This window comes from Mesoplodon mirus, assembly GCF_964341445.2.
Source record: "Mesoplodon mirus genome assembly, chromosome: 17".
Taxonomy (NCBI): Eukaryota; Metazoa; Chordata; class Mammalia; order Artiodactyla; family Ziphiidae; genus Mesoplodon; species Mesoplodon mirus.
In genome coordinates this window covers 64,270,771-64,292,310 of record NC_138993.1, presented here as the reverse complement: position 1 = coordinate 64,292,310, position 21,540 = coordinate 64,270,771, and the positions used below count along the sequence as shown (strand labels likewise).

Sequence of the window (21,540 nt, the reverse complement as noted above, 5' to 3'; positions counted from 1 at the left end):
TTATCTTTCCACACACACATAAATTGGAATAAAAGCTTATATGATCTTATATTCAGATTTTCTCTGGTAGGAAAAAAAAATCAGTAAAGCTTTTTGTACAAGATGGATCAACATGCACAGTGATTTTCTCCCAAGAATCTTCTCCAATTTCAAATATCAAATGTAATCAGGCACTAAATGCATTAACAAGATATATATGCTGAGAAACTTGGTGTCCGACTTACCTATTGGATTTCTATCAAAGAACAATACCGGAGCTCTCAAAATGGACTCCAACATTTTGTTGTGCCAAATTTGTGAAGAATTAACAAGAACGCAGAATATCATCAGAGATCTTGTGATGCCGAAAAGGACAGTACCTACAGTTAGAACTGAAATAAAGAAACGTCATTCAGCACAAGATCTCTGCCTTTCCTTCCATGATGCTAAAGCATGGCAGGCAGTTTATAAAGATATTATGTATTTTATTCTATAAATATAATTTATATATAAATTCATAAATAGAATATAGAATAAATTTATATATATAATGGATTACTTAAGAGTTTAATACATTCACATGATACATTTAAGGAAGAATATAAAAATCACTATGTTCCTCTCATTAAACAGAAACCACATGGGAAAAAAAATCATGTATAAACCACAATTTCATTCTATGCTTTTCTAATTCAATTACAACTTCTAATAAAAACTCAGAAGAAAGAAAATTATAAAAAGTAGTTAATCTTCCTTTTTCCATATTTCAAATCTTACTAATTAAAACATGTCCCATAATCTAAAATTGAGGAATGCTTTGGTACCATCATGAATTAACAGGGAACAGGAGAAATGATTCACCATTTCCTTGTAAATGGTAAATTTACATCGAAATTTAATTCCACGTAAAGTAGTTAATTCCAGGCCCAAGTAGCTTTAAAGAGTATGAAAACATCATATTAAGTTGCAAGCAGAAAATCTCTTAAATAATTGAATTGCAAGAAAATACAGATTATATTTTTTTTCTTTTTTTTTTTTGCGGTACGCGGGCCTCTCACTGCTGTGGCCTCTCCCGTTGCGGAGCACAGGCTCCAGACACGCAGGCCCAGCGGCCATGGCTCACGGGCCCAGCCGCTCCACGGCATGTGGGATCTTCCCGGACTGGGGCACGAACCCGTGTCCCCTGCATCGGCAGGCGGACTCTCAACCACTGCGCCACTAGGGAAGCCCCTACAGATTATATTTTAACATGACATAATTAATCTAAATGAGCAACTAATCTCTAAGTGTTTTACAGAAATGCAAAGCATTTGGAAATGAACATAATCACTTAAACTTATATTTTATTAACAACATAAATGAGTACCTGCTATGCATATAAAAATTAAAATAGCCCTTACATCTCTTGAACTGACAGTGCTAAATAGAGTGGACATAACTTCTATAATAAATATTCCATCAAGTACTTCTTTTCTCCCCTCCAGCTGACACATCGCTTATTTCAACTCTGAAAGCTGCTCAAATTCCTGAATTCCATCAACATGCATTTGCCTTAGCCCATCATCCTATGTGAATGTATAACAGATTCCCTTTCTTCTTCCTTTAAGTTCCCATAGTCCACCAATTCAGAAGGTAAACAACTAATGGATTTAGGTTTCTTAGCAAGAGATCAACACAATAAACACCAAATTTCAATGAGTGGGTTCTTACAAAGATATCACACTCTATCTCTGCAGAAAGCTTATATGAGGGTTTCCCATGGGAATATTTAATATTTTAGATGAGTATTTCCTCTAAAAAGTATGTAACACTACATATATTCTAAGCACTCTTTTGAAAGCAGAGAGCCGTGTTAATATTAGCCTAGCAAGCCAGATGCTAAATTAATCACAGTTGCAGACACGATAACATTGTAATTTCAAGGTAAGAAAGAGAAGCAATCCTAATTCCCCGACACTGGATTTCTCCCTGCTTAGCTTCCCTCTTAAGTAATTAGTGAAGCCCAAGAGATGAGCAGTATGGCGAAAGGGGGCTTTGCATACCTGTGAGGAAATAATGCTTTTATTTGGGGGCCCTTGCTGCCAAAGGATTCATCTAAGTTCAATAACAGCCAGATTTTATTCAGACAGAATTGGAACAATCTGAATCACACAGTGGGGATCTGTTTCTAATCCTCTTGCCCATCCATCTAATGAGGTAAGATTTAGCTAAAGCAACCTATTAGAATAGACAATAGCCACATACTTCTAGTGGCTGATTTTCTGAATGTGCAATCCTGGTTTAACTTCCAAAATCCAGTACAGAGCAAATTAAGAGTCTTCATTCAACCTCTTTGTTCTAGTAGATTTTAAAAATAATCATTCTAATTAATTCACAGAGTAAATGCGACTCAGACTCTTAACCCGCTACGACATTACTGAATGACTCCTGGAAGCCCTCGTTGCTCACACAGGCTCACTGTAAGCACCTCAGACTCTTGTATAATAGACCAGATTACCCGATTTTACCTGAATACACTGTAAAGTAGCAGTCAGGATCAGGCACCACAAGTAAGCTTCCTTTTCCATATACACCACGGTGTACAGTGTACGCTGTCCATTCGCCCTATGGAACAGGGAAGAAACAAATATTGTGGTATTGGGCTTCCCTGGTGGCGCAGTGGTTGAGAGTCCGCCTGCCGATGCAGGGGACACGGGTTCGTGCCCCAGTCCGGGAAGATCCCACATGCCGCGGAGCGGCTGGGCCCGTGAGCCGTGGCCGCTGAGCCTGTGCGTCCAGAGCCTGTGCTCCACAACGGGAGAGGCCACAACAGTGAGAGGTCCGCGTACCGCAAAAGAGAAAAAAAAAAAAAAAAATATATATATATATATATAGTGGTATGGACAGAATTCAGATAAATAACAACCCAAAAAAACCCTCAATTTGGAAGATGTGTTTTATGCTGGAAAATGGTTCCCAGCTCACAAGGCCCTGTGTCCATCTACCTTATAAAGACTCAGTTTGAATCATGAGAGCAGGGGAAACTACGTGAGGATCAGAAGAGGGAGCTGAACAAGCCCCATCTCTCCCCCTGACTCTGTGGGAAACTGCGGCTTCTTCTTGATTTTACAGCACTTTGGGTCAGACCAGGAATCACTCACCAGTATGAAAGCCACCAGTCCTGAAGGACGTAGGCAACGTGGAGCAGGAAACAACAATCACTCAAACACTGACATTACTGACCCCCTCAAAACCCCACTCATCACTAGAATGGGTGATGAAAAGGCTCCAGAGAACGGAGACAGTCCTTCCAGCTCAGGTCAGTGGCTAAGCCCCACATCCCAGATAACCACAGGTCGGGAAGGGCATGTGACATTTTAAAATCTCTAAAAGGCTTCCTTTCTCTCCTGAAAGCTCTCTATCATGCACATGTGATACCAGAAAGCCTCACTTGTTTTGATCCCCACAGATGACGCATTTCAATGAAAATCCAAGTGGACTGCAAAATGCAGTAGTAATGGTATAAATGTCAGGATTTTTTGAAGGAAAAACGCTTGACAGGTTCTGTGACGGTCAGTTTTCTGTGTCAGCTTGGCCAGGCCAGTCTCCAGTGATTCAACCAAACGCTCGGCTAGATACTGCTGTGAAGGTCTTTTGTAGACGTGGTTCACATCCACAGTCAGTCAACTTAAGTAAAGGAGATCGCCCTCAACAACGTGGTGGGCCTCATCCAGTCAGTCAAAGGCCTGAACAGGAAAACCTGAGGATTCTTGGAAAGGGAAAACATTCTGCCTCAAGACTGCAGGGTCAGCGGCCTGAATCAGCCCGCAGGCCTGCCTTACTGATTTCATATTCACCCAGCTAGATCCCACAGTCGCATGAGCCAATTCTTTGAAATAAATCTCTTAATATACATATTAAAAATAATAATAAAATAAATACAGTATAAATAGTACATATATATCCAGTTCAGGGCACAAACCAAAATAAATGTCCTTACTTACCTGAGCTGTGATGTTTACTAGAAGAAGGAAAATGATAAGCCAGTGGGCACTGGCTGTGAAGTAATTCATGTAGGTCTTAAAGTGAACTCTTCCCTCCGAAGAGCTCTGCAGTGGTCGTGTAACCTGTGTGTTCTCAGTCTGCGAGGCAAAAATGACAGTGAGAGACAACATTTTAAATAACGAACCCCCGAATTTTAGAAGTTCAACAGTTCGCTCCATTGCAAAGCTGTGGAGAAACAGACACATCTCGTACGCTGGAAGGAGTGCAAGATGGTCCACCTCCTACAGAGAAGGATGTGGAACTATCTAGCAAAGCCATGTATGCCTTCACCCTTGGACCCAGCCATCCTATTCCTAGGAATCCATTAGAAACAAGGAAACATCATTTGCACAAAGTTATTCACTGTTGGGTGGCTTTGCTTTAAATCGATCATGAGCCTCAGCACACACACAACATACCTGATTCAAGTATAAATGCAGAAGCTTAAAATAATACACAAAATAATAATACACAAAATGATATGGAGCTAATGTATCCCTCTAGATTATTTGTGTCACTCAGTGATGGAAACATAAAACATACTTGGGGCTCAAAATACTAGCCAAATACAGTAAACTAAGTTCACACGGTGAGCTGGAGACATGTGAGTTTGGATAGCAGGGGAACAGCATATGATCAGAATCCACTTGGTTCCTGAATTTCAGAGAGGGATTCCTGAGTTTGGAATGTGAGGGACTAATCTAAATACTTACCAGAATCATCCAGGATCCTGGGTTTGGATAGTGAGGGTTTGGATATCGAGGAATACCTGTGTATGTTTTTAAGGGAGATCTAGTGCATTTCTGTCTGGAGGACTTAGAATGCATTCCAGAGTCACAGGAGCCAAGGATGTCCTGGGCTCTACGCTGGCCACTGGGATTGAAGGTGGATAAGATGTGGTTTGGGCTTGAATGGTAAGAAAGGAAGATGGGAACTGATTCCAAACTGTCTGTTGTGTGTCAGGTCCTTTGCACAGGCTACCTCTGGCCTATCACAGACCATCTGACAAGGGGGCAAAATAATACCATGAGTCACCTACAGTGCCAGTTAACACACAGGAAAGCAGCTGATTTAATTTGGGCCACAGCAGGACTCCATATAAGGAGGTCTTAACATCACGCCTCTAGATGCATAAAGGAACCCAGGAGCCAACACAGCAAGTAGGATGTAACTATGGTAAACTGAAGAGTCCTCCTACCAGTGTGAGCCACATACACCCAGAAATTCATAGCAGTCCACCCACTACTGATCTCCATAAGATTCTCCATCCTACGCCCAAGGGAGAACCCCATTCAGGGAGCAATTTAATTCTACCAATTCCATGGAAAAAGGCCTTGGAAACTTTGGATCTACTTTGGGACAAACAAAGATGTCATGAGCAGAGCAGACTGAAGGTCCATGAGTCCACCAAGAGCGGACAGACCAGGGCATTTGCAGGATGAGAAACTCACATCTTGGTCCTCTGGAGCGGCATCTTGCAACGAGGGTCTGGAAGACTGTTGAGACCAAACTGAAGACTCAGAGGTCTGATTCCTCAGAGTGGGAGTTCCTGGAACTGGAGATAGTTCAGCCTGCTCATTCACCGTCTTTAAAAGGATATCTTCAAAGTCTACCCCAGATTTCGGAAATGTAGCATAAGTCCCCTTTTGCACTATTTTGCCCTAAAATAAAGAATTTGAGAGGAATACATTTGCATTTGATAATACTAATCTATTCTAAATACTAATCAAGAAAAGTTAACTGGTCTTAAATTATGATTTTCCAAAGAAAATGATCCTTAGGTTTGGAATTCTGGTTGACAAATCTGCTTCAACTCGAAACAGAACTGAGCATTCTATCTCTGCCAAACCCTGTGTTAGGTACTGGGGGATATGAAAGAAATGTGTGCTCGTGTGTTAAAAATGGAGGCCATTGACATAACTACCGTGGGCACTTCGGGAATCAAAAAGCACAGAGGCTGGTGATATTATCAACACAGTCTGTTTAGACAACATGGAAATTGAAAGAAGCCTCATGTGACAAGCAGGATTTTAAAAAAGTCAGTTGGGAAGGATATTCCAGGAAAGAAACTTAAGACTGACCCAGAGGTGGGCACGAGCATATCTGCATAGGTAAGGGTCACTCATCAAATCTTCGCTGACCATTGTCATAGTATCATGTGCCCTGCTGAGACGAGCGATGTAGGAACCAGCCCTGGACGGAGGACCCACGAGCTGCGTCTTCATGGTCTTCACAACTGCCCCACAAACACAGGAAGTTCCCAACTGAAAATTCAATATTCCAGCTGATGAAATAGCTAATAAACAAGGAGGCCATGAGACCAGGGTGGCTCTAATGCCTTGGCAGCCTGTGCCAGCAAACCAAAACCTAAGCCAGAATCGATCACAACCCATCACAAGCAGCCAACCAGGCTTCCCCAAATCAGGCAACTGCTTAAGCTACAGCCAATCTAATCGTTTTCTTTGAACACGTGTGACATATCATTGCACAGTTTCCCTCCCTTACAAAGTTATATAAAATAATGTGCAGATGTTTTCACTATTTTCTGACCCCATGAAACAAGACTCAGCTGATTCACTCAGTGGCAAACAAAATATTGGGCAAAATCCCAGGATGAAAAACTAATTAAAGTAGGGTATGTCTGGTTAAGACAGGTCAGGTAAAGAAGGTGGCCCATGACCCCAGCTGGTACCCCTCTCATTCTATCCCCTGAGGTGGCCCACTAGAAGCCCAATGAAGCCTTCGGGCATTGTCTGACACTGCAGGATTAGAAAATTATTCATGATACGCTGTGTCTTGTTCCACTTGGGAGGCAAAATTCATACACCTTATTTGATGAAATTATCACTTCCCACTTAGTATCTGTAAGATGCACAAGGAAACAACTAATGGTACAAAGACAGCAATTTTACTAGGCAGCCAATCACTGATAATTCTGAGGGGACAAGAGGGCAGTCATCCCCTCTCTGCTGTGAGAGAGGGACCAGACAGACAGTAAGGATGGACCCCAACTCACCCAAGGGTGCTCACCAGTGGACAAATGGTTGTTCTGATAATAGTAAAATTGAGGGTAGTGTCCTCAAAGGAAGCAATAAGGGGACCTTAAAACATCTAGGGACTGGCTGAATAGGTTGTTCTCCTGCTCACTGCTTCATGCTCATAGTGGTACCAGTGCTGGGGTTTTTTACAGTAGTATCACCCCCTCTGTGCATGAAATCAACTGCTCTCAGGCTTGAGAGATCTGAGCCCCCCACTCCTGGAGGGGTAGAGAACAGTTGACCACGGAACTGCTTCTAGAGAGGTAGAGGTTCTGCAGTTTAACAGCCTACCTGGAGCAGAAATTCATTAGACCAGTCAGGAAGTTCACCAAGGGCCTATTGGAGCAGACGGTGCTTAAGGATGGAGGTGCTGAGGCACAGAGGCAAACAAGCCAAGGAGTGAAGCATCAAACCACCACCAAGTCTGAGAAGTTCTCACTAATCTCCAATCCACCCCTAACCATGCTAGGAGCTGTGGGTCGAATGGTGCCCCCCTCCAAAAAAAAGACACGTTCAAGCTATAAACATGACACCTGTAAAGGTGACCTTATTTGGAAACAGGGTCTTTGCAGATGTCATCAAGTTAAGATGAAGTCACATTGAGTAGGGTGGCCCTAAATCCAATATGACTGATGTCCTTATGAGAAGAGACTCAGACAGACACGGGACAATGGCCACGTGACATCAGAGGCAGAGACTACAGTCCTGCAGCTGGAAGCCAAGGAACCACAAGGAAGGCCGGTGAACCCCAGAAGCTGGAAGGGAGGATTCTCCCCTAGAGCCTTCAGGGAGCACACGGCCCTGCCAGCACCTTGATTTGGGACCTGTAGCCTCCAGAACAGTGAGATGATAAATTTCTGTTGCTTTAAGCCACCCAGTTTGCAGTATTTTGTTATGGCAGCTCCAGAAACTGACACACTAGCCTGAGCCCACACTTCTGTCTTCTCAACTGTACTAAGACTTCTAACTGCTTTGGCTGTCGCCCCTCCAGTGAACATCAGAGGAATCTTTTAAATCACATGTCAGACCACATCACTCCCCTGCTCTGGACCGTCCAGCGGCTTCCATCCCACTTCCTGGCCCGCGGCCCACTGCTCAGAGACCAGCGCCCTCCATGTCCCCCTGCTCACTCTCCTCAGACATGCTGGCCATCCTGCCATTCCTCCAACCTGCCAGCTCAGCTCCTTCCTTAGGACCCCCTCCCCCAGGTGCCTGGATGGCCTCACCTTCATGTCACTCAGGCCCGAGAGGCACCAGCTCCCCAGAGAGTCAGGATATCAGCCCCACCCCCTCTCTCTGTCATCACATGTGTCCCCATAAGAACAGAAGCCCCACGAAGGCAGGGCCTTGTCCTACCGCCGCACAGGCTCTCACAGGTGTGGGGCACAGAAAGGGGCCTGGGCAGTGAGACCAGCAACTGGCTACAGCAGCAGCGTGGGCGTCTCTGACTAGGGTGCTTGCCTCCCTTCTGGTGTTAATGGAAGGCGCTCTTCAGGCAAACCAAGCATGACAATCACGTGGATACAAACAGGTCTTAGTATCTCTAATTTCCAAATACTAATACGCTTTGACTTAAGTTGTGGAAAGGGAACACGAATAGTTCTAAATAAAATAGCATTGTTATCCTTAATACATTTCACTAGAACAGTGATAATTCAGTAACTCTGCGCAGCACTTTCATATACTTTAGGGTTTACGTGGCCTCGGGTGTAATAGTGACATTTCTACAGGTCTTCGGATTCATCCTCAAAGGCATGAATACCAGCTCTGAGAAGAAGGGGGCATAAAGCTGAGGGAGACGAGGCTGTTTACCCTGAACTCAAGGAGAGTGACCTGCTGGGAGGCGTGGGCTTCAACACACCTGAGTGCTAGCAAGTTCCACAGGCTTCTAGAAACTACTTCCATCTTTCAATACCAGAATCTGACTTGCAGCTTTTAGGTACTGCAACTGATGAGTCACTAGGGTTGTGATCTTTTCGTGCAAGGCTTGGCGAATACACCTACAAATGTAAAAGGTACAGCATGCAAAAGCACATTAATGGGCGTGCTCCAAACTGAAAACCTGTATTTGGAAACATAATGAGACAAAGACAAAACAGCAGTTAAAGATGTGCAGTTTAAATACCAGTATAAATAATACAAATTAAATACAAATATAAGCCAGTGATTCTGACTAGGCCTCAAATTCATCAGCAGCAAACTTGAATCTAGCTCTGCTAAAAAATTCTAAAAAGCAGTCCAGTGAAAGACGCACCAAGAGCTAAGGTTTTTTTCTTTCAAAAACTCAGCTTAACAATTATTTACATGTTTCATAATGAAAAACAATTGAGCAATACTGAGATTCCAAAACTTGACTGAACCAAAACACTATTTTATCACCTTGTGGGAATGGGAGAAGACGGATTTATGTCATATAAAAATGGGTACATTTTTCTTAGTTTTCTGATTATTTATGACATATAATGTACATACTAACAACAAAAAAATTAATAGATTCTTGGTAACCTTTGCCAGAGTGCATTTTCTAGACTCTTCTTCCCAGATAATACTAGACAGAAAATGAATGCTAGCGTGGCCTCCATCCGTCTCTACGACATTCCCAGTCCCATCCAGGAAGCAAATCCTTTTTCATTAGGACTGAACACCTTCCAAATATGAAAATGAAAGAACAGAATCCAAACAGCACAAATCACAGTGGAAATTATCCAACAGCTCAAAGACATAGCAAGTCTCTATAGCCAAGACCCCTGTGTGGTCAGGCCCCCGGAGATGGCTGTTCTCTTGCTCTCTGTCCATCCCCTGCTCGTCCAGTGCCTGCTTCACCTACACGCCAATCACACGACTGACCTTCCTACACACTTGCCCCAGGCCCCAGCTAATGACTGTTCTAGCTTTAGATCAGAACAGAACGCTCCACTATGGTTACCAGAGGGGCAGTGAGGGGTGTGCTCCTTCCCTGGTTCCCATGGTAACCGATGAGCCAGCCCGAGGTCAATTCCCCTGTAACTGGTCATCTTCCCTCTCCCCTGCCTCCCCGCCAGGAGCCCAGACTGCTGCCATGTCCACCATACACGGTGGGGTGTCCCTCCAGGACCTTGCTTCAGACATGGAAGCTCACATTGGCCATTGAACCATCTGTGTCTCTGTCGCTGACTCCGGGCTCGCTCTTAGGTCTAAGCTGGGCAAACACAGGCCTTGCAGGCTGCGGGGTGCAGCCCAACAAACACCCTCCGTATCCAACCTTGCGTGTGTGTTTACAGTAACCCCTCAGACTGCTCCATATTTTAAATGCAGACCCCTAGGGACTCAGCCCCAGGCCCATCCCACAAGGGACGACAACCCCTCCAGTGAGGCAAGTAGCTGGGTCCGGGGCCCCGGTGACCACGAGCAGGGCTCCAGGTGTGTATTCTGGGTGCCTGAGCCCCTCGCAGAGCAAATCTCAGGGACCTGGGCCACAGCTCAGCCTGCTGAGTGAGCCAGATGCAGAGTCTGGAGGCAGCAGGCTGCAGCTCAGTCCCTCTCACGAGCCTGACAGCGTCGGACAAGCTACTAAACCTCAGTGTCTTCATCTCAAAACAAGGCCAATGACAACTCACCACATGTTCTGAGAAATCAAACCACCAATCCGCTCAGTACACGTCAGCCCCTCCTGCACTCCTGCTAACCCACGAGCAGTCATGTGCTCTGGACTCAGGACAGAAAAGTCCTAAGGGGACATGCTGGACACTGGGTCTGTGATCAAAAGCAGGACTCCAGGGCTTCCCTGGTGGCGCAGTGGTTGAGAGTCCGCTTGCTGATGCAGGGGACGCAGGTTCGTGCCCCAGTCCGGGAAGATCCCACACACCGCGGAGCGGCTGGGCCCGTGAGCCATGGCCGCTGAGCCTGCACGTCCGGAGCCTGAGCTCCGCAACGGGAGAGGCCACAACAGTGAGAGGCCCGCGTACAGAAAAAAAAAAAAAAAAAAGCAGGACTCCAGGACGTAGACACATACACCATCGCTCCATTATGTCCAAAAGCGTTCATTCTTCCCTTCGACATGTGTTAGTTCAGCTTTTCGTACCTAAGTTTCTTAACTGAGTAAACCCGTCTTCAGTCTTAGTACTAAAGCTTTTCATGGAACTGTTTCTCCTTAATTCAAAATTAGCTGCCGACAGTCCCTGAAGGTGGATGTTAAGCAAATCTGAAGGGCTGCTATGTCCAAGATGGAGCAACCCAAAAATTCTAAAATATTTTCTTCCTAACATTCCATCACAGACGAGGTAATATAAATAATTACAATGAAGTGATCAGTTGATGACTTTAAATTTTTCCTAAATAATGCATTTTATCCAGATCTCTAGGAAATACTCTATTTCTCTAGTTTTTAGAATAAAGATTTCCAAGTCATGCCATAAAAATGATTGATTCAGCAACCAGTTGTTTACCTGTTATTCCTATATAAGGGCTGTGTTGATCCTATAATCCTATATATAATCCTATATAAGGGCTGTGTTAAGAGGGGACACACCCCGTAGTAGAGGGGATACAAATAAGACAGAGTCCCGCCTTCATTCCTTCAATCAGCAGAGGTTTGTTGAAGTGTCAGGCACTTGACCTACATCTGCAGGTCAGAAAAGCAGACACTACTCAGCACCGTGTACAGGAAGACACACTGAACAAGTACAGAAAATGCACTATCGGGCCGTGATGTGTGCTCTGAAGGAAAAGCAAGGGGGGCTGCGGTCTTAGATGGGGGTGACACGGGAGACTATCTGGGGCAACATCGCTAGAAGAAGGCACAGCAGGTCCAAGGGTCCTGGGACAGAACATGCTAGGCTAAGGAACCTTCATGCATTCACAGCTTATAGCAGGTGGGAAGGACTGATAAATGGTCAAGTGCAACCCACTGAGGGCTGCGGGAAGACAGAAGGGCACAGGCTCCCCCTGAAGGAACAGGAGGGAAAGGCAGGGGCTCTGGCACAGAGGGAGCCGTATCTACAGACAGACAGACAGGTGAGAGAAAGGGCCCGTCACAAAGCCAGCATGGCTGGAAGGCCGAGTGGGTGTGAGGACCAGCTGGAAAGGCTGATGGGGGCAGGTGGCAAAGAAGCTCATTCTCCGTTTGAGGACCTGGAGCTGCAGCCTGAACAGGAGGGGAGTCTGTGAAGGGCTGCAGCAGGGAGGGCGAACTGTGTGGGCAGCAGCGTGGGCACCTGACCAGGACAGACCCGAGAGCTGGTGACGCAGGAGCCGGGGGGTCTGGCCACGTGGGGCTCTCTGAACCAAAACGGGATCCACTGCTGGACACAGGTGAGACTGCATCAGTTCACCTAAGGCTCTAACCTTCCGTAGGTGAGAGAATCCACTTAAGGTTTACAACGTATAGTTGTAAAACTCACAAACCTTAACAACCTTCAATATATATTCATGACTGAAGGAAACTGTCAACAGCAAGTAGAAATGCGACTGATACACTTTAATACAAAACACTCCCCATTACTAAGCTCTGACACGACCACCATCTTCCATAGCAAACTGTTCCATCCAATTTTCTAACTCGTTGAGAACATTCTCCAGGTGCTGCTGAGTGATTTCCTGAACTGCCTTCCTGCTCCTTGCCCTAAGTTTTCCCAAAAACTGTGGTTCTGATTAGCAAACAACAGTCTGAACAAGGCTGCTTCTATCAAGCGTCCATCCAAGGTCATTAAATCCAAAAGGTTGGAAAGGACTTTATAAACACCTCCTGTGCTGGAAAGAGAACCTGGGAGAGCCTTTGTGATAAGCACGCTGATCCGTGGCCATCAGAACACCGTCCTCTCTCCTCCCTGTGACGTGAATGCAATGGCCAGCGGAAACTGCTTGGAGTGATGGAGAACCTGAGCAGACACGCACAAGACGGAGGGACAGACATCTGTGAATGCAGGGCAGGGCACAGGGAACAGGGAGGCCGAGCTACTCAAGACCCGGGAGGGTGGGAGTGGGGAACCTCTGTCACAGCACCAGTGCCTGTCACTGCACTCGTGACAAGGCACAAGGCACTTCTCTAAGGGAAAAATTCATCAACTCATGATCAGGAGAGGGTGGGAAAAGGGGGTCAGGTCAGAGAGCTGGAGGCCATGCCACGCGCCGGCTGCCCTGCCCTCTCGTGTGCTGAAAGATTCAATGCTACTGTGCACTTTTTGTGTGTGTGTTAAGATATAGGTAACATGAAATGTACCATTTTAACCATTTTTAAGCATATACCTCAGTGGCATTAAGTACACTCACACTGCTGTGCAGCCATCACCACGATCCATCTGCAGGGCCTTTTCATCACCTTAACACTAAGCACAGGTACGTACTGACTCTGCGGGATCCTGCCCCCCGACCCCTGCTTAGTGGACGTGGAATCCCAGCTCCTCGTGTCCAGAGCTCAGGGCTGCCTCACCCGTCTCTCTCTCACATTGCTGCCTCTGCTGAAGTCTCTCTACTTTTTTTTTTTTTTTCTTTTTTTTGCGGTACACGGGCCTCTCACCACTGTGGCCTCTCCCGTTGCGGAGCACAGGCTCCGGACGCACAGGCCCAGCGGCCATGGCTCACGGGCCCAGCCGCTCCGCGGCATGTGGGATCTTCCCGGACTGGGGCACGAACCCACGTCCCCTGCATCAGCAAGCGGACTCTCAACCACTGCGCCACCAGGGAAGCCCTCTACTTTGCTATTCTGGACAGGCTGTAAATCAATCATGTCTCCCCAAATTCACTTGTTGACACTGTAGCTGCCAGTACCTTAGAATTTGGTGTCGGTGCCTTTCAAGAGGTAATTGTTATTCTTAATTAGGGTGGGGCTAATCCAATCTGACTGGTGTCCTAAGAAGAAGAGACTGAGACGTAAGGACAGAGACACAGGGGTGCATGTGAACAGAGGAAACGACAGGACACAGTGAGGAGGATGCCATCAGAAGTCCACACCTTGATCTTGGACTTCTAGCTTCCAGAACTGTGAGAAAAGTAATTTCTATTGTTTAAGCTCCCCCCCACCTGTCTGTGACAGCCTGCTACAGACAATGTTGTGTCCTCAAAATTCATACACATTAAATCTAATCCCCACTGTGAAGATACTGGAGATGGGGCCGTTGGGAGGTGAACAGGTCATGAGGGCAGAGCCTGCATGAATGGGATTAGTGCCCTTATAAAAGGGACCCCACAGAGCTCCTTCACCCCTCCCAGCATAAGAAGACACAGGAATCAGGCCCTCACCAGACACCAAATCTACCAGCACCCTGACCTCAGACTTTCCCAGCCTCCAGAACTGAGACATAAATTTCTGTTATTTATAAGCCACCCAGTCTGTGGTCTCCTGTGAGAGCAGCCTGGACAGACAGAGCCCTAGCAAACTAATAGAGGAACTGACAGCGAGAATTTCCAAATAGCTTCTCTTTGCTGTACGACCTGCATCCTCCAGTTGAGGATGTGCCTGCTGTTCTTCTCACAGCCTTGCTTCTTCCTACCGGTACACCTGTGCTTCTACTCTTCCTTTAGCAAAAGGAACTGAATCCTATGCTCAGCCTCCACAAACCCTTCCAGCCTGCAGGCCCACAGGGCACTTCCCGCTAAGGCCAGTGCACAGGGAGCTTTCCAACTTCACCTGAAAGCCTATAGCTGCCCACTTCTACTTCCACTTAGCATTTACCATCCTATATCCAAACCCTCTAAACCGCGACTCTGCTGAACTTTTCCCAGGCATCCGTCTTAACAAGCTCCAAAGAGACAGATTCCTTAGAGGCAGAAATGAGAGCTGAACGTCTCAGTCTTCCTTATCCTGCCCCGTGTGGGTCCTTCCCCTCTCCTGGCTCACTGTTCTCCTCTGTACACTAAGAGGTTGTGTGCAACATCTGTAAGGGCATGGACCTCAGTGCACACAGTAGGGCTTTAATAAGTGCAGCTGGAAGGGCTCGCTGGCTTTAACAAGGTGCACAACAGCAAGGCAACTACCCGTGGGGTAGGTGTGGGTGCCGTTTCACAAAAAGCAAGTCCACAAGGCTTTCAAAGAGGCCAGTCTAGACTCCACAGAGGCCTCAGTCAGCGTGTGTTAGGACACATTATACACAGAAAAGCATCAGAGCTGTTCTGCTTCAGGGGTTCCGTGGCCAAACAAGAGCCCCTGACAACACATTCCAGAAACTCAAAGTGAAAGTCAGGATTTCAGCCAGATTCTAGATACCCAGTTACAAATTCAAGTTAACCGTGCACTGTGGGTCTAAGTATTAATTCTAGTAAGCATCCATGAAGCAGTGTTAAATATCTGAAGTCATACTTAGATATGGAATAACTCATTATTAAGTTCTAGACTGTATTAAGTATTTCCAAACCAAAAGAATAATAAGCGTAAACCAACAAGGCCTTTCCACGGAAGCCCTATGTCAGTACTGGAAACTTCACTTCTGACGTGCCTTCAACAAATGATGGAGTCAAAGGACCGGCAGCCAAGTACCAGGTTACCGAGTCCCACTCTCCGATTTGAAATCCATACACCGTCTTTCTTACTGCTGGGGTCTGGATCCATCCAGTGTCTGGTGATTCACTGCAAGCAGCAGGGAGACCTGCCATCTGCCCCTCTACTGCCTAAAGCATGGCCTCCACTGGCCTCCACACCCTGGAAGCTCTTTCTGCATTTTCCTGTCTTGACCTCATCATTATGCAAATTTCTCCAGGATGGATCTTCCGTGGAGGGAAGGGAGGGAAGAGCGGACCCCAGTGCAGAACAAGCGGAGTCTCCTGAAGCACAAGCGCTTTCCTGAGCTCTCTTCCCTGATCTCCATGGGGCTCTCGGAAAGCAGAAATGACAGAAAACAGGAGCAAAAAACTCACAGTTCGAACAGGTGCCTGCTCACTTCTGCATCTACTGCGCTGAGCGGATCGTCCAGGAGGTAGATGTCTGCATCCTGATACACGGCTCTAGGAAACGTAGAGAGACATCAGGAGAAGAACGCTTCCAGCTTCCCGGGTCCCGTCTTTGAATCAAGATGGTGTCCAACAAATCAGGATTCATTCCAAGAGCCCAGGGAAAAGGGCCAAGACCCTGCTTCACACAGGCCCACCCGGTGAGAGGGGTCTGCGTGCTCACGTCCACCAGGAGCCATGGGGGAGGGAGGGGCAGGATGGCAACGGAAACGCCCTTTACCTCGCGAGGTTGACCCGGGCTTTCTGCCCTCCGCTCAGCGTGGTCCCCCGGTCTCCTATCACAGTTAAGTCTCCATCCTCCAAAAGCTGTAAATCCTACATGGAGACAGAAAAGGGGAAAAAGAGAAAAACTTCAAATGTGCTCTCCTCTTGTCATGCTAACCTTTTTAGCATCAGTTCTTTATACAAGTATGTGATCAACAGCAATGGGTATATTTTATAGTGACTAAATTGTAACCTTAAACATTAAAAAAAAAACCTCAGGGCTTTTCATTTTTTTTCATTCTGTAGCTTTTCACAGCATTTAGGCAGTTGACTATTTTGACACACATTTATTGAGGATCGACTATATACCAGGCATTGTTCTGGGCACAAGGAATTCAGCCAAGAGGAAACAAAGTCCCTAGAGTTTCTTTCCGTGATGGGAGATGGAAAATTACCATGAGTGCAAGTACTAAGGACTAGAAGAAAAAGGAAGCCGGCTTAGGGGGATAGGGAGTAAAAGAGGGAAAGTGAGTCACTACTGGGGTCAGAAAGGGCTCTGTTCAGAGGGGGCTTGAGCAGATCTGTTGGAGGGCAGAGGGGCTTACACAGACCTGGAGAGGGAGCTCCACACAGAGGAATGAGCGAGTACAAAGGCTATGGGGCAGGTGGCCAAGGTGTCCCGGGACAAGCAAGGAGGCCAGGAGAGCAGAAGCAGTGAGAATGAGGAGAAAGAGGGCAGAGACAGGGCAGGAGGAGCCCTGGTTTCAGCCCAGTAACAGGGGGAGGGGAATGGGGGGCCTGACACGGTCTGAGGCTTTTAAGGAATCACTCCTGCATCTTTGTGGAGGACAGACAGGAAGGGAGGAGGGTGAGAAAGGATACCAGTTAGGAGGCCATGGCAATAACCTAGGTGAGAGGTGACGGCGGCCAGGACCAGAGCGGGAGAAGGGAGCACAGAGAGACAGGGTCACACGCTCCACACACATTGGGAAAGTGGAGTCTCTAAGGCCTGCTGACGGGACGGGTGTGGGTGGCAAGAGAAGAGGACGCCTGTGCTGTCTGGGGCGTGAGGAAGGGGAAGACCAGGGTCTCCGCGTACGGAGCTGGGGAAGATGGTGGACGCAGGTTGAGGAGACTTCGCTTGTGGACGAGCCGAGACAACCTCTTGGTGATGTCACAGTGCAGCTGGATATGCAAGTGGGAAGGTCTGTGCTAGAGGCACAAGTGTGAGGGCTGGTGTCCCAGGCTGGTGAAGGCACAGGACTCTTTTTATCAAGGAATAAGTGTGTCTTAAACTGGACATCTTACTGATCTCGGCCTCAGCTTCCCACTTTCAGAGAAGGGATAACACCTGACCTCTGTCTTCACAGTGATACTTAAGACATATGGACAGTGACAGACAAGGTCTATACAAGAAATGGGAGCAGAAAGAGCAGGCTGGGCAGGAAACACAAAAGCGAAGGAGACAGTGTGCTCGAGGGACACCAAGCTGATCAGCTGGACTAAGTAAGTGCCTGTCCGTGGAAGCAAGAAACACTCAGATTTAAGAAGGATATGAAGTTTTGACTTGAGGATCTGGGAATCTATCAAAAGTTATATTTGAATATTATTTAAGAAGTAAGTAGACCAATCAGAGTACCTGGGAAAAAAAGAAAAGATGACAAGAACATCCCCCAGATGACAAGATAACAACCAGATTTAAGTCATACAGTGTTATATTAGAAACCTTTACTTGATTGCCTATAATTATCACTGGACAGAACATGGTATAGACAAGCAGAGTTTGTGGGGAGTTTGTCATCTACTAAACTCCTCAGGCATCAACCTAGGATACACAGCACAATCTTTCTGCAGATGAAGCCCTCATTTCTTGGTCTCTACTTCAGCAATTTTGGGGAGAAAGCAAGTGGCACACTGGGGTCTCCATGAAAAACAAGTCGTTTGATCTCCCTAAGTCTCATTTTCCTCTTCTACAGAATGTGCTGCAGAAACAAGAGTCAGTAAACTCAAGGATGCTGTGAGAATCAAAACAAGTGTATGGGGCCTCCCTGGTGGCGCAGTGGTTGAGAGTCCGCCTGCCGATGCAGGGGATACGGGTTCGTGCCCCGGTCTGGGAGGATCCCATATGCCGCGGAGCGGCTGGGCCCGTGAGCCATGGCCGCTGGGCCTGCGCATCCGGAGCCTGTGCTCCGCGGCGGGGGAGGCCACAACAGTGAGAGGCCCGCATACCGCAAAAAAAAAAAAAAAAAAAAAAAACAAGTGTATGTCCTCAAGTCCATTCTCTACATCTTTATTCCTGTCCTGGACTTGAGGACACGGAGAGGGGGAAGGGTAAGCTGGGACAAAGTGAGAGAGTGGCATGGACATATATACACTACCAAATATAAAACAGATAGCTAGTGGGAAGCAGCCGCATAGCACAGGGAGATCAGCTCGGTGCTTTGTGACCACCCAGAGGGGTAGGATAGGGAGGGTGGGAGGGAGACGCAAGAGGGAGGGGTATGGGGACATATGTATACATATAGCTGATTCACTTTGTTATACAGCAGAAACTAACACACCACTGTAAAGCAATAATACTCCAATAAAGATGTTTAAAAAAAAAGAAGTGTTTGAACACCCTCTGTAAGTGGAAAAAGGACAGGAATTGATTGTAACTTACTATTGGTGACTTATCCCTATTTTCTCATCAAACCAACAGTGGGACCCCATTCACAGTGTGAATCCCAACAGGGAAATCACATGACCCTAAGAAGACGAGAAATACTATCTCCATCATAAGCCTCCCTGACAGCCAGAAAGACACACAGGCACACACAGGTTCCCTGCACCCTCACTGGGTTGCATCAAATGAAGGCAGCAATTGCTCTGTCGTGAAAATGCATCATTATTTTACATTATTTCTTTGTTAGGCTCAAAAGTTTATACCATCTCTTGCTTTTGGTTTTCACGAAAAACAATGAGCCATTTTAAGATAGGCTTCCAGCCTTAAACACACACACACATGCGCACACACAGTTACTTAGCCTCCGTTTCACTGTTGACAGTCCTTGCAAATTGTTCCACTTAGATTTTACGCCTTGATTTTACGTCATTTTGGTTTCCTTCTCAAAATTGCACCAAGCTATAGCACAGCAATCTTAACCACATTCTAGAAGAGGCACTTAAATCCACTCTTTCATTTAGCACAGTTAGGCATAAGAAACAGGCTGAGTCTGGTAGTAGGACTTCAAGTGTGTTATTTACTCTGCAAATTATTTATGGACCAGCCCCAAATGGGAAAACCATTTCAAAGCATTTGAAGTAAAATCCAAGTCAGGCTAATTTCCCAGCCACCATTTTCCGATTAGGTTAAAGGGAAAAGCCTGAGCTGAGCATATATTATAGTTCCTCCCACTGGAGGAATTGTTACCTTTCAGTTAAATTTCACCAATTTTCACTGAAAAGCAGTACATAAACTAAAGAAACACAAGGAAATGGCGACGCTGGTTTGATGCCACCCGTCCTGAAGCACATCAAGGGCCCTTCAGCAATGGTGGAGACTTACAGTAGAAACATCACGGAGCAGACTGTGGAAATAGTTGATGAGGAACGGACGTGAGGTCCTGGCAGAGGAGGGCTGGGTTCCAGAATCAAACAGAAGGAGGCCCCTGCCTTTCTTCACAGTTTTTCTTCCATCTGGAATTGCCCCTCCTCTCACAGCCTGTCAATATCCTGCCCATCTTTCCAGGCTCAGCCCAAACACACTCTTCCATGAAACCATCCTGGAGTCGTCTCTTTTCCTGCTGGGTTCCTAAGGCTTTGTTTGCATCTTTCATGAAGGACCTTCTCTCAGCTCCTGGAGGGTAAGATCTGTGCACCAAGCACTGTTCTGAACCCTGGTACTGATTATCTCTAATCCTCACAACAAGCTGCACAGTAAGTACTGGCCCCATTTCACAGATGAGGAAACTGAGGCTCAGTGAGGTTACATCGTTGGTCTGAGGACTGTCAGCTTTTAAACAGAAGAGTTGGAATCTGAACCAAGCTCATGGCAGTTCATAGCCTTCTGCTCTTTCACATCATGCTATCCAAGTGGTGACTGAAAAGTATATTTGAAATGAAGGCAATACTAAAATAATTCAAGACTTGAAGGCCTCTATACCTAGATAAGGAAGTATCAATAAACTTATTATTCTGCGACTGTCAAGGCAATCTTAAAATGTCCAAGTTGGCAGGAATATGGTAAATATGAAATAAAAGTATAAGCTTGTGGGCACCCAAGAGGGGTTTGTAAATTCAAGCGATCTATGTGAGAAAATATTAAACTAGAATTTATCACTGTGATACCTTTAAATATGTATTGCCTGAAACTTTTTAAGAGCCTTCAAGTGGCTGAAGGTAATATGCAGACAAATATGACATACTATATTACTTATGTTATGGTAACAGAATATTTTATTGTTGATTTATATAATGTACTATGTGTCGAGCACCTATATAAATATCAACTCAAAAATGGAAGTTAAATACTCAGATACCTTCCTTCTTACATGTCACATTTTATGGATGTGATTCTGCCAAAAACTAGCTGAGCTTATAATTAATAGCTAATTTATTTTCAAAATCACTCTAACATTTATAGAGTGCTTGTTACATCCTTAGCAATCAGGTGCTTTAGGATCATTACTGCATTTCATCCTCAAAACAACTTTATGAGGTTGACAGTATTATTATCTCCACTTTACAAATGAAGAAACAGGCTTGTAAGGTTCAATCAACCAAAATCACACACCTGAAACACATAGAGACACTGAGACCCAATCCCTGAGCCTTCTGACTCCTGGGCCTTGGAGTTGATGTCATCAGCCTGAATCGATGTTGCCAAATGTGATTACATCTTATCTCTCTATTTTGTTACAGAAAAGTTTTCAGCTCAATGAACTTTAATGTTTACTTCAATTAGATATAGTATAATGCATTTATATTATTATTATTATTTTTTTTTGTGTGTGTGATACGCGGGCCTCTCACTGTTGTGGTCTCTCCCCTTGCGGAGCACAGGCTCCAGATGCACAGGCTCAGCGGCCATGGCTCACGGGCCCAGCCGCTCCGCAGCATGTGGGATCTTCCCGGACTGGGGCACGAACCCGTGTCCCCTGCATCGGCAGGCAGACTCTCAACCACTGCGCCACCAGGGAAGCCCATATATTATTATTAACATATGTAATTACGTTAACTAGACCTAGTATCATACATCTATGTTGTTATTAACATATGTAATACAGGAAATGTTGCTTTTTTTCTGTTTTTTTCTCAGGATTTGGGGGAAGTGGGAGGTAAGGAGATCTGTAAGGAGAAACCTTTATTATATTTATATGTACCTACGTACATACGT

The 21,540-nt window shown here is 45.9% G+C and overlaps 1 protein-coding gene across 1 annotated transcript in view; it reads right to left on the bottom strand.

Moving 5' to 3' along the window:
- The window catches only part of LOC309792645 (ATP-binding cassette sub-family C member 4-like), a gene marked incomplete at both ends in the record, with an annotated part of 120,747 nt that overhangs the window by 87,958 nt on the left and 11,249 nt on the right, over nucleotides 1–21,540 (bottom strand). Inside the window, 8 exon segments of the mRNA XM_082602364.1 lie at nucleotides 225–371; nucleotides 2,477–2,583; nucleotides 3,120–3,157; nucleotides 3,963–4,100; nucleotides 5,454–5,653; nucleotides 8,940–9,040; nucleotides 15,867–15,953; nucleotides 16,180–16,274. Coding sequence (XP_082458490.1) covers nucleotides 225–371; nucleotides 2,477–2,583; nucleotides 3,120–3,157; nucleotides 3,963–4,100; nucleotides 5,454–5,653; nucleotides 8,940–9,040; nucleotides 15,867–15,953; nucleotides 16,180–16,274 — 913 coding nt within the window.